Source organism: Oncorhynchus gorbuscha, unplaced genomic scaffold (assembly GCF_021184085.1).
Source record: "Oncorhynchus gorbuscha isolate QuinsamMale2020 ecotype Even-year unplaced genomic scaffold, OgorEven_v1.0 Un_scaffold_428, whole genome shotgun sequence".
Taxonomy (NCBI): domain Eukaryota; kingdom Metazoa; phylum Chordata; class Actinopteri; order Salmoniformes; family Salmonidae; genus Oncorhynchus; species Oncorhynchus gorbuscha.
The window spans coordinates 615,054-629,190 of record NW_025745273.1 but is presented as its reverse complement, the minus strand read 5'-3'; the positions used below and the strand labels follow the sequence as shown (position 1 = coordinate 629,190).

General features: G+C 40.3%; 1 protein-coding gene across 1 annotated transcript; it reads left to right on the top strand.

The window, feature by feature from the left end:
- Window positions 1-1,196: 1,196 nt before the first annotated feature.
- Window positions 1,197-8,701, top strand: LOC124018203 (zinc finger protein 664-like). The gene is made up of 2 exons (XM_046333467.1): window positions 1,197-1,856; window positions 5,832-8,701. The coding sequence occupies exons 1-2, from the start codon at window positions 1,406-1,408 to the stop codon at window positions 6,716-6,718; spliced, it is 1,338 nt and encodes a 445-aa protein (XP_046189423.1). The 5' UTR covers window positions 1,197-1,405; the 3' UTR covers window positions 6,719-8,701.
- Window positions 8,702-14,137: the final 5,436 nt, after the last annotated feature.

Below are 14,137 nucleotides of genomic sequence, written 5' to 3'. Positions count from 1 at the left end.
AACTGTCATCCATTTTAGTATCAAAAATTATCAAATGAACCTGAAAGATTACTCAATGTCTCCCTCTGGTGGCGAAAAGGCATACATATAAGAAGTATAATTCACCAAAACTAACAATACCGGGCTAATAAACTCGCTGGTGTTCATGAGTTTATAAAACATATACTTTATACATTTGTCATAAATTGCCTGCATTGATGAGACACACAGTGTGGATGAATGATCAGTAGATGACAGAATAAAAATCGCAAACCTAAAGAAGATGCAATTTTCAGTTTGCTACCAAATTGAAAGAGGGAACCTTGGCATAAAACCCACATGGAAAACTGAGATTCGGCAAATACCATACAAAGAGAGGCTTATTTGACACCAAACCAACAACAGTAGTTACTAAAACACAAATTGCTCATGTATGATTTAAAACGTGGATTTTATGATGTAATGTCAACTTTATACATTTCTATCCCAGGCCCACTCAATTTTCAAATTCTCAAAAAATCTGCTGTAGATTTTCAGATTCCCATACCTTCATCACTGAGTGTATTACACCGAGTGTAATGCAAACACACGAGCAGCGCAGCAGTGTAAGGTACGGTATCTCAGTGCTACAGGCGTCACTACAGACCCTGGTTCAAATCCAGGCTGTATCATAACAAGCCGTGATTTGGAGTCGCAAAGGGCAGCTCCCAATTGGCCCAGCATATCGTCTAGGTTAGCGTTTGGCAGAGGCAGGCCGTAAATGTAAATAATAATTTGTTCTTAACTGACTTGCCTAGTTAAATATATTTAAAAAATGTAACTTCATTACACCGTTACACTGGAATACAAACTCAGTAGCACAGAGTTTATCATCCATATGACGTGAAGAAATACTGCATTGTGGGTAGTATGGAAGAGTTCACAAAAAAAAGTGAATAAATATGTAATAACGAAAAAGCATAACTGTTTGTACTTATAGGTAACCATATCGTGTCTACAACTAGCTTGCTAAGTCTTTAACCACAATGTATTGTTACACTGGTGAGTAAAAACTCATGCTCCCTACACTTTAACTTGTTGTCTGATGATAAAATATACATTTTACTCATCTGCGTTACCCACTCCAGTCAACAGATGGTGGTTTGGGAATTTAAGGTTATGCTGTTGGCGTGACGTATAATCTAGTGGACGGAACGCTCCTTTCAACATCAGCAACAACAGTTAGTCAGACACCTGGGTAGCTTGCTAGACAAAATAGCCCAACCAATATTGCTCTTTAGACGCTTTAGTGTATTTTAGCCACTGTGTTTTAAACCCACTCCTGTCGTCTAGTTAGTTATCCGATTTCATTTCATATTTATAGTATTGTTATTAGTCAGCTTGCGGTCTGGTTAAGTTTGCATTAGCCTAGATAACATCCTCGACCATGCGTTCACTAAGCTACTCTCCTGATGAAGAGGAGGAAGATATCACAGTAAAAGGAGAGGAGGAAGAGAAAGAGGGTCTGTGGCTGAACATTTTCGTGAAAGAGGAGAATGGAGAGAAGGATGTTACAATACAAAAACAAGTAGAGGGTGAGGCTGTTACAGTGAAAGAAGAAGAGAAAGACGTTTCAGTGAAAGAAGAGGGAGACGCGTTCAGAGTGAAAGAGGAGGAGGATGTTACAGTAAAAGGGGAGGAGGATGTTACAGTAAAAGGGGAGGATGAAGCAGTTTATAGAGTGAAAGAGGAGGGGGAGATGACTGTTACATCGGAAGAGGATGAGGAAACTGGATATCTCGGCCCAGTTTCCCAAACGCATCTTAAGGCATCCAATGGTTCTAACAATGAATTTAGCCATACAATGGTTTTGAGAAACCGTTCCCGGATTAACACTAGTAAGTACTGTCTAAAAACAGAGGCACAAACACTCTGCAGTTGTTGAATTGATGTTTGGTGTTAAGGCGGAAATCTGCAATTGCTAAATCCATATTTTGACTTTTAAATTATTTATTTTTAGCCATTGATTCTTGAAGAATATAACACATGTCTCATAAGCTTAGTTCAACTGTTGTACCCCATCAGAACCCCAAATAATATTTTTTTTACAATAATGTTTAGAAACAATGTAAATCAACACTGTATAGCCTCAACTTGGTTAAAACTATAATGTTGATATGGATGGTCAGTCCTTGCATCCATAGGTCTGTCTATGAATTTGAGAGTAGTTACATTTCTCCAACCCTATAATCATTGTATTACCAAAACAGTGGTGGAATGACAGATTTGTTATTGTTTGATCTGCAGATTGCTGGGTTGTGTGGGTTTTTTAAACAAACAAAATGGCTGCCCAGAGACTTCGTTTGGTAAACAGTTGAGGGTTGGGGGAAGGAGAAGTGTAACCACTCTCAAATTCATAGAGAACGATATTGTAGCCACCGTAACCCAACAACTAGCGACATCGTCAAGAAGTAAAGACATCTTGGCGTAACAGTTATAAGGTGTTGGCTTGACGGTTGCTGGACCCAGGTTTGAGTTCAGCTCAGGGCTACCCCCAGAATTCACTACACTATGAATACAAGGACTGGCCATAGGTAACTTTTTAAAGGTAACTTTTATTGCCATTGCCAACTATGTAAAAAAAAATAGCCTACATAAAGCCAACACATGCAAACATGACATTCTGCAGGTAGAAAATATCCTGATAAAAATAAATATCCTAGAAATCACATTGGCTGCACATGGCCTGTCTACAACCAACTTGAAACATTGTATCAACTATCAACTGGGTCAGGAAACTCTGGTAGCAAGCTTGCAACATTGTATACAATATGCTCAGTTTCCTGCCCTCAGACTTTGTTTACTTGCTGTTTGGAGGTGAAGACAAATTACTTTGAGAAGCTCCCCAACTCATTATTGGTGGTGCATTAGGACAATCTGAAATAATCAGGCATCCCCAAATGGGCACATTTATAGGCCTACATTTGTGTGCATGCCAGGTAGACTAGTCCTACTACAAAATGCGTAATCGGGTGTGCGTCCTTACTCAACATTGACAGGAGTGTTTCAAACAAAAGACAATGAATAAATTGACAAAACTGATGCATCTTGCGGGGTAAGGTCTGGGTGGTCTGTCAGGGGCCGTTTCATTTAGTATCCGTTTGGGTCGGTTGGGGGATGATTGTATTTCCCCATAGTATGTTGTACCGAAGTTGACCGACTGAAAGGGAGTGTAACTTTGATTATAATTACTCTTCCCTTAAGGAGGGAATCGAGGTTCAACACCTGTTTGTCCCCTCCCTTTCCTGGGTTGGTGAAGAGCGGTATTACATTTTAAGGAATAAATCCGAGCCTCACTCATCACCTGTGGACGGTGGTGCTTCCAGCGAGCCGTGGATTTAATAGTATGTTGTACCTAGTTTCCCTCCTTCAGGGAACAGTAGTTATAGTCATAACATGATGATTTGATAGTATGTTGTACCTAGTTTCCCTCCATCAGGGAACAGTAGTTATAGTCATAACGTTATGCTTGTCATATGATGAACTTCAACTTAAATACTGGATCTTGCTGTCGGACAGTTTTTTTGTATTCTGAAATGCACTCAAACTATGTATCATTTAGTGGCTCCTGATGTAATGCTGGGGAAACAGTTTTCATGGGCACAGAAATACTAAATAATTTCAGAGTTTGCTGAATCCAATGGTTTTTAACAGAGTCATCTTGTAATCCAAGATGGCGTAGCATTAAGACGCGTTTGTTATAAATGGAATGTATTTTTAGTCTATTTTTGTATATATTTCACTCTTAACATTTTAAAATTAAATATACCATCCGGCAACACGCCTCACCCATTATGAAACATATCTGCTATTTATTTATTTAGACCTTATAGCTAGAACCTCCATCAGCAGCTAGCCATTAGAAGCTAACCAGCTAATTAGCTACAAGCTATTTAGTCATTATTATCCACTGCTAGTGGCCTTTACCTTTTTAGCTCAGACACCAGCCGCTTTTAGCCTGGATAATACCTGCCAGTCTGCACAGCGCGATATCAACCCTGAGCATATCGGACTGTTTTTCTCCACTAAATCGCTGTGTTCCTGCCGTAAGCTCTGGACCATTACACCGGATAATCGCAGCTAGCTAGCTGCAAACGAGTTGCCCAGCCCCGAAGCTAGCCTTGAGCCAGGCCCATCTCCCGGCCTGCTCAGTGGACCCTATAATCACTCGGCTACACAGCTGATGCCTCCCAGACCTCACTAAGACGCCTAGAAGCCACTTACAACACCGGATTCCTGCCGTAAGCTCTGGATATTTGCACCGGATTGGCTATAGGGGCTAACACCCTTGTCCCGTAGCTAGCACCAGTTAGCCTCAAGCCAGGTGCATGTCCCGGCTAGCAAACAAAATGACTCCAACTACAATACCTCTTTTGCCAATTGGCCTGGACCCTTTGTCGACACGGAGCACCGCAGATCCATCACTACTGGTCTGCCGACGCTATTGCGTCCGATGTGCCCTCAACCAGCCTTTGCCAGGCGTTGGTGACGTCCTTGTCCCGAAGCTAGCACCAGTCTGCCCATTCATCTCCAGTTTACCCGCTGTTGTCTTAGCTAGCTCTCCCAATCAACACCTGTGATTGCTTTATGCCTCGCTTTACGCTTCATGCCTAGTCCCACTCAACATGCCTCAGAGAACTATTTTGCCTCCTATTTTGCAACCTCTCTTATCGTCACTCAATGCCTAGGTTTACCTAGGTTTACCTCCTAGGTTTACCTCCACTGTACCCGCACCCTACCATACCCCTGTCTGTAGTTGGAGACGTATCTCCCTCACTAACTTTAAGCATCAGCTATCTGAGCAGCTTATCGATTGCTGCAGCTGTTCACAGCCCATCTGTAAATAGCCCATCCAACTGCCTACCTCATCCATGTTTTTATTTACTTTTTTTTGCTCTTTTGCACCCCAGTATTTCTACTTGCACATCATCTGCACATCTATCACCCCAGTGTTAATTTGCTAGATTGTAATTACTTCACTACTATGGCCTATTTATTGCCCTTCCTCCTTACTCCATTTGTACATACTGTATATAGATTTTTCTATAGTGTTATTGTCTGTACTTTTGTTTATCCCACGTGTAACTCGGTGATGTTGTTTTTGTCGCACTGCTTTTCTTTATCTTGGCCAGGCCGCAGTTGTAAATGAGAACTTGTTCTCAACTGGTGAAATAAAAAAAGTATTTACTTTATTGACAACACCCAAATGGATATGTCATTAATGTGGTTCTTCAATAATTACACATAATTCTTAATACTGCAGCAAACATATTAAATAGGACATTCAAATGAGCCTTACAATTATAATCCAAAGTAGTGTGAAATGTACTCATAAGCAACCTGGAAATGGAGGTTACTCCCCTGAGTTTTCCCCCATTCACATTCAGAATACATTGTGAAGAACTCAAATCTTTGCTCACCATATTTGCTCCAGGCAGATATACTACATCCATAACTATCAGTTTCCTCATTAGCAAGGAGGAGTTTATGCAATCAAATTGCCTTCGTGCCGCAATTCTAGCGAACACAGAAAGGGGCCGATATTGGAGACCAAAAGTCGTCTGGCATACTGCTTAGTTTCAACAACCTGAATAACTTATTTCTAGTTTCTAATCTTAGATGTTACTACTAATGTGAAAACAAGATAATGACTATTCTTGCTCATTTTAAGACAATATTCAAATAATTTTAACATTCATTACAGCCGTCAATTGTTGTACAACATCATGGCTACGCTATTGGCATCACCTTTTACAATGTATTTCCACTTTTGTGGGTCTTTAATCATCTGTCTGACTTTGTTGTTCACACAGGAGAGAGACGGGACTATTGTGGATCCTCTGGTGAGCCTCAACAACCTCATGATGCTGACAGGGCAGAGAAGAGTCTCTCCAGATCAGAACACCTCAGGAAACGCCTGCAGAGACCCACAGGGAAGGGAACTCACTGCTGCTCTGACTGTGGGAAGAGATTCACCTCATCAGGCATTAAACTTCATCAGAGAACACACACAGGGGAGAAATATTATAGCTGTGATCAATGTGGGAAGAGTTTTGGTCGATCTTGCCATCTGACTCAACACAAGACAATACACACAGGTGAGAGACCGTTTAGCTGTGATCAATGTGGGAAGAGTTTTGGTCACTCTGGAGAGCTGACAGTGCACCAGAGAGCACACACGGGAGAGAAACCTTACAGCTGTGTTCAATGTGGGAAGAGTTTTGATCGATCTGACAATCTGACTAGACACCAGAGAATACACACAGGTGAGAAATCTTACAGCTGTGTTCAATGTGGGAAGAGTTTTGGTCGATCTTGCCATCTGACTCAAGACAAGAGAATACACACAGGTGAGAGACCGTTTAGCTGTGATCAATGTGGAAAGAGTTTTGGTCACTCTGGAGAGCTGACAGTGCACCAGAGAGCACACACGGGAGAGAAACCTTACAGCTGTGTTCAATGTGGAAAGAGTTTTGGTCAATCTGGAGAGCTGACAGTGCACCAGAGAGCACACACGGGAGAGAAACCTTACAGCTGTGTTCAATGTGGGAGGAGTTTTGGTCGATCTGGCCATCTGACTAGACACCAGAGAATACACACAGGTGAGAAATCTTACAGCTGTGTTCAATGTGGGAAGAGTTTTGGTCGATCTGGCCATCTGATTAGACACCAGAGAACACACAGGAGAGAAATCTCATAGCTGTGATCAGTGTGACAAGAGATACTCTGATAAAAGATCTCTGATCAAACATCAGAAAATACATACATGAAGGTGTTGTTTCGTGATATCAATGAAATGATGTCACAATATAGAATATTTAAACATTGTAGTAGGAGTATTTTTAAGGAATTTCACAATGTAGAACCCTAAACGTTTGCCTCATTGAATAGATTTCAGCGTAATATGGATATTAGCCTCGGGGGAAATCCAGGCTCTGAATTGAAAGAGTACTATTTATGTGACTTAACAAAAATTGATTCACAAAAAAAGAGCTGTGTTACACTTATCATGTTGGTGACCCGCTTGAATCAAAATACAACACTTAAATTCAGCTAGCTGTTTTCTACAAATTGTCCTCTAACCAGTGATGTACACATTATTCCCAGATTCCATGTTTTTGAGCTGTTAGTTTTAACAGGACATGCAACGTCATCTCCCTCCTCTCGGCACAATTGATTTCAACATGATATCGAGGAGTGATGACAAATAAGTGTTGCGTTCCTTTGTTTAGCGACCCCTAAATTGAAATGCATCACTCCAAAATGTAGCTGACTGTCTTCGGCAGGTTGTCCTCTAACCAATGAGCTAAAAGATCTTCTATTTCTGTGTGTTTCTTTAGTTGTTAGTTTCAACAGCATGTACAACCTGATTTCCCCTCTAATCGATATCAGTGATTTATTGTTACTTGTCAAAACCACAGCGTTTTTTGTGCTTGTGTCCATGGTGAGGACAACTTGGTTTCTGATTGTCTCAAGGTGTGGCAGTCAAAAGTTTTGTTTTGCGTTTAGCCAGTGAGTTGCCATGAATCTTTTTGTGACTGCACGTTTTTCCGTTTTGGAGATGAGTTTTGTTTGGGCTCGTTCCAAGTGGACGAGAGTTCTAGAAGCAAGTGAGTTTTAGGAAGGGAAAAAATAAACTTTTCTTGTTTTTAATTGTTGATAGGCAGAAGACACCATATTTAAATCGATGAAGGTGAAGCATTGTAGTTGATTAGAATGTGAAATGGAAGTTGTTTTCTGTTGGTGGTGAGCATTCTCTTAACCTGTTACGACTAGACGTTCCGCTACATCCCGATGAAATTGCAGAGTGCGAAATTCAAAGAAATTATTTGAAATATTTAACTTTCAAAAAATCACAAGTGTAATACATCAAAATCAAGCTTAACTTCTTAATAATTCAGCCACCATGTCAGCTTTCAAAAAGGCTTTACGGCGAAAGCAAACTAAGCGATTATCTGAGGACAGCGCCCCATCATACAAATGCATGACCAACATTTTTCAACCAGGGAGGTGCGACACAAAAGTCAGAAATAACAATATAATTCATGCCTTACCTTTGAAGATCTTCTTCTGTTGTCACTCCAAAATCTCCCAGAAACATCACAAATGGTTCTTTTGTTCGATAAATTCCTTTGTTATATCCCCAAAATGTCAATTTATTTGGCGCGTTTGATTCAGAAATACACCCGTTCCAACTCGCCCAACATGACTACAAACAAAGTTACCTGTAAAGTTGGTCCAAACATTTCAACCAACTTTCCTAATCCTTCCTCAGGTATCCTAAAACATAAATAATCAATCAAATTTAAGACGGAATATACTGTGTTCAATAGCGGATAAAATTAACGTGAAGTGGGCTCCAGTTTGCGCGCAAAACACAATAGAGTCCACTTGGCTTGACACTCCGAGAACAGCTGTACTTCTTCATTTCTCTATAGAACAACATCAACCAATTTCTAAAGACTGTTGACATCTAGTGGAAGCCATAGGAACTGTAACCAGGTGCCTCATAAATATAGTTTCCCATAGAATGTATTTTGAAAACACAGTGACCTGAAAAAAAATGTCCTGCATGGTTTGTCCTCGGGGTTTCACCTGCCAAATAAATTCTGTTATACTCACAGACATTATTCAACTAGTTTTCGAAAATTCTGAGTGTTTTCTATCCAAATCTACAAATAATATGCATATCCTAGCTTCTGGGCCTGAGTAGCAGGCAGTTTGGGCACGCTTTTCATCCGGATGTGAAACTACTGCCCCCTAGCCCAAAGAGGTTTAAGGTGTTTACAGTCTTTGGTTTTTCCATTTATGTTTTGAGGTTGGACTTTATAGCTCGTTAGCACGTAGGGAACACTGATTGGTGTCACCTCATTCGTCAGTATGTGTTACACCTGTGCTGGCTTGTCCATCTCGTTACTCGGAAGGTGTTTCACCTGAGCTGGTCCAGGTTCTATTTGAGAGTGTCTGGGCCAGTGCTCCAGTTGTCTTGATAGATGTGGAGTGTCAACAACTTTAGTTGCGCTACCCTTTTGGTTTGCTTCCTGTCTTTAAGTTTGTTGTGGGTTTTTCTTTTGTTTGCCTCTTCTTGGGCAGATTTAGTGGGTATCATTTATGTCCCAGTTGTTAACAGTCAACTTTCAGTGGACACCGTGAGAGCAAGATTGTTATAATACTTCAAATGGTTGTTTTATGCAACATAATAGAGGGTTCTTATAACTATTGTGTCTGTGTTTTCTACTGAATATAATGTGTGCAAATATAATCAAGAATTAGAACAATGACTGTCTGTACCATGGTAGAATTGAATGAACTCATAGCCAGACTGGCTAGAATGCTTATCTACACCAGCTGTCCTGAGCTCAAGTCATATATCATCTTAATAGGGAAAGACGATGTGAGAACCATACAGCCTTTGTATTAGAGCGGAGATGGCACGGGTTGGTGCTGAAACTAATGACGTCATTTTCAGTTTATAACCTGTGGTAAAATGTGTAAGGAGGAGTACTCTCGTGAATAAAATGGGAACTGTCCATTACTATACAATAAGGGTCTTACAAATTCTTATGAATTGACAGTGTTTAATTTTAATTGGGTGTTAAAACATAGAGCAATTTAATTCCTGCAACAGTGATTTACAATGTCTTTTGGGTGATTAAAACCTAAAGAGAGCACATTCCAGAGCATGACTTAATGTTTCTGTTCTGTATGGTACCAGGGAGAGATGACCCCAGGTTCTCTACACAAAGAGTACTGTTTTTACAGCAGATACCTATAATTCTCAGCAGACAGTATCTTTCATACAAATCTTAATCTTGTGACCCATTCTATACATCTGTTGTTCGTCATACATGGTTGAAAGGGGTGTATCTTGGCTGTAAAATACCTTTGTACTTTTGTCTCGGCGCTCTCAACGAATCATCTGGGGGTGATTCGTCGACCAGCCATCATTTATCATAGATCACTCAATTTATTCACTTTATATATGTTTGTTGTATTGCCCTGCTCCCTTATTAAGTGAATAAAGATTTAATTTAAGAATAACTCTGACTTCTGCGTTGTTTGTCTCATTGCATATTAAAGTAATTAACAAACCACATTTGGCGATGGGGACGTGAATCTTGACTTGGTGACTGACGACCTGGGTAAATGACCTGGCTCCAGACAACCTGGCTAAATGGAGCACGCGAGATCCTTCTAACTTGAGACCACACTTCGGGAACTGAGCAGATGAACCCACCTTTGATCTGAGTGGATACCACAACTCAAACCTAGTTTAAAAAAATAGTGAGGTGATCGAAACACGCAAAGTGTAGTTTTTAGAAAAGCCTCCTAGGCTCTGAGTGTGTATTCCTGTGTGAGGGGGGCACCTTGGAGGTGTAAACAGGGCCGAGCCAGCTATATGTGTTTACTAGTGGAGACCATTTATGATATAGTATAAGCTAGTAAAGTGCACCTGTAATTGTTTTAAACCTGTCATTATTTTAAACCTGTACCCCATTCTAGAATTATTGAAATATGTAAATTTATGAGTTGCATTATCCTAGGAATTAACCATGACATAGAAATGTAAAAATATTCCTGCAGGTTAAAATATTGTTGAAAAACAACTAATTGATTAGGTAGTTTGGAAAAAGCATTGTATGACTGTGATATGAGAGTTGTGTAACTGCGATATGAGAGTTGTGTGACTGAGTCTTAATCTGAAGTTTGGATAATAACAGATCCTCACAGAGATCTATAGTTCCTCAAAGAGATCTATAGTTCCTCAAAGAGATCTATAGTTCCTCACAGAGATCTATAGTTCCTCACAGAGATCTATAGTTCCTCACAGAGATCTATAGTTCCTCAAAGAGATCTATAGTTCCTCACAGAGATCTATAGTTCCTCAAAGAGATCTATAGTTCCTCACAGAGATCTATAGTTCCTCGCAGAGATCTGGACTGTCAAAATAGCAGGATGATGTCCTCACCCCTGCCTCGCCTCTACCTCGGCTAGGCCTTATTCTCTTTTTGTCTATATCCATTCCATGGACTTCATTCATTTCTGAGAAGATAATTAGCACACATTTGTATGCCAATGGTTTTCAGTTTGTATTGACTGCTATGTAGGTTTAATCAACGTTTCAGTAAAAGTGCCGGTTTTAGCCAGCCGGCTAATTTTCAACCGCAGTCCCTGGGCAGGTTATTAAAAACTATTACAATATAGACGATCATTGAGCAGGGAGCACACGCAGAGCAACATAGGACAAGCAATACATAGCATACAAACAGAGCAACATAGAACAAAAATCAGCAAGAGAAAATTCTTAAAAGCAACAAAGTGTTTCCACACCTCACAAGCTAAAGACAACATGGAAAGCGGCAATACACAGTTAGGGATTATGATCACAAATCTGATTGACCTTTAGCCATGTCTTCATGTTTTTTGTGAAAGTGTGATATGTGGTGCAGGTACAGTGGGGAGAATTATTTGATAACCTGCAGAATCGGTGGCAGTGTTTCACACTTACAAAGCATGTAGAGGTCTGTAATTTTTATCATAGGAACACTTCAACTGTGAGAGACGGAATCTAAAACAAAAATCCATAAAATCACATTGTATGATTTTTAAATAATTAATTTTCATTTTATTGCATGACATAAGTATTTGATACATCAGAAAATAAGAACTTAATAGTTGGTACAGAAACCTTTGTTTGCAATTACAGAGATCATACGTGGTAGAAAATGCAATTGATTAAAATACTAAATACTGGAATTATCCCTCTACACATGTACTGTACTGGAATTATCCCTCTACACATGTACTGGAATTATCCACATTGATGGGACAGTAGTGGAGAGGGTAGTACGTTTTAAGTTCCTCGGCGTACACATCACAGACAAACTGAATTGGTCCACCCACACAGACAGCATTGTGAAGAAGGCGCAGCAGCGCCTCTTCAACCTCAGGAGGCTGAAGAAATTTGGCTCGTCACCAAAAGCACTCACAAACTTCTACAGATGCACAATCGAGAGCATCCTGTCGGGCTGTATCACCGCCTGGTACGGCAACTGCTCCGCCCACAACCGTAAGGCTCTCCAGAGGGTAGTGAGGTCTGCACAACGCATCACCGGGGGCAAACTACCTGCCCTCCAGGACACCTACACCACCCGATGTCACAGGAAGGCCATAAAGATCATCAAGGACAACAACCACCCAAGCCACTGCCTGTTCACCCCGCTATCATCCAGAAGGCGAGGTCAGCACAGGTGCATCAAAGCAGGGACCGTGAGACTGAAAAACAGCTTCTATCTCAAGGCCATCAGACTGTTAAACAGCCACCACTAACATTGACTGGCTGCTGCCAACACACTGACTCAACTCCAGCCACTTTAATAATGGGAATTGATGGGAAATGATGTAAAATATATCACTAGCCACTTTAAACAATGCTACCTAATATAATGTTTACATACCCTACATTATTCATCTCATATGTATATACTGTACTCTATATCATCTACTGCATCTTTATGTAATACATGTATCACTAGCCACTTTAACTATGCCACTTTGTTTACATACTCAACTCATATGTATATACTGCACTCAATACCATCTACTGTATCTTGCCTATGCCGCTCTGTACCATCACTCACTCATATGAGTGAGTTGGAATTGTTGGAATTGTTAGCTAGATTACTTGTTGGTTATTACTGCATTGTCGGAACTAGTTCCACAAGCATTTCGCCACACTCGCATTAACATCTGCTAACCATGTGTATGTGACAAATACAATTTGATTTGATTTGACACATGTACTGTACTGGAATTATCTCTCTACAAATGTACTGCACTGGAATTATCCCTCAACACCCTTTACACGTGTAATGTACTGGAATTATCTCTCTACACATGTACTGTACTGGGATTATCCCTTTACACATGTACTGTACTGGGATTATCCCTCTACACCCTTTACACATGTACTGTACTGGAATTATCCCTCTACACCCTTTACACATGTACTGTACTGGAATTATCCCTCAACACCCTTTACACATGTAATGTACTGTAATTATCCATCTACACATCTACTGTACTGGAATTATCCCTGTACACCCTTTACACATGTACTGTACTGGAATTATCCCTCTACACCCTCTACACATGTACTGTACTGGAATTATCCCTCTCACCCTTTACACATGTACTGTACTGGAATTATCATTCTGCATGCTTTACACGTGTACTGTACTGGAAATATCCCTCTACAATGTACTGGGATTATCTCTCTACACATGTACTGCACTGGAATTATCCCTCAACACCCTTTACACATGTAATGTACTGGAATTATCCCTCTACACATGCACTGTACTGGGATTATCCCTCTACACCCTTTACACATGTAATGTACTGTAATTATCCATCTACACATGTACTGTACTGGAATTATCCCTCTACACCCTTTACACATGTACTGTACTGGAATTATCCCTCTACACCCTTTACACATGTACTATACTAGAAATATCCATATACACATGTAATGTACTGGAATTATCCCTCTACACCCTTTACACATGTACTGTACTGGAATTATCCCTCTACACATGTACTCTACTGGGATTATCTCTCTACACATGTACTGCACTGAAATTATCCCTCAACACCCTTTACACGTGTACTGTACTGGAATTATCCCTCTACACCCTCTACACATGTACTGTACTGGAATTATCCCTCTACACCCTTTACACATGTAATGTACTGGAATTATCCCTCTACACCCTTTACACATGTACTGTACTGGAATTATCCCTCTACACCCTTTACACATGTACTGTATTGGAATTATCCCTCTACACCCTTTACACGTGTACTGTACTGGAAATATCCCTCTACAATGTACTGGGATTATCTCTCTACACATGTACTGCACTGGAATTATCCCTCAACACCCTTTACACGTGTAATGTACTGGAATTATCCCTCTACACATGCACTGTACTGGGATTATCCCTCTACACCCTTTACACATGTAATGTACTGTAATTATCCATCTACACATGTACTGTACTGGAATTATCCCTCTACACCCTTTACACATGTACTGTACTGGAATTATCCCTCT

Bases quoted from the DNA above. Each gene is read 5' to 3' on its own strand.
- LOC124018203 (XM_046333467.1), top strand. From the start codon at position 1,406: ATGCGTTCACTAAGCTACTCTCCTGATGAAGAGGAGGAAGATATCACA. The intron at 1,857-5,831 runs GTAAGTACTGTC...TTGTTCACACAG, and splicing joins CCGTTCCCGGATTAACACTA to GAGAGAGACGGGACTATTGT.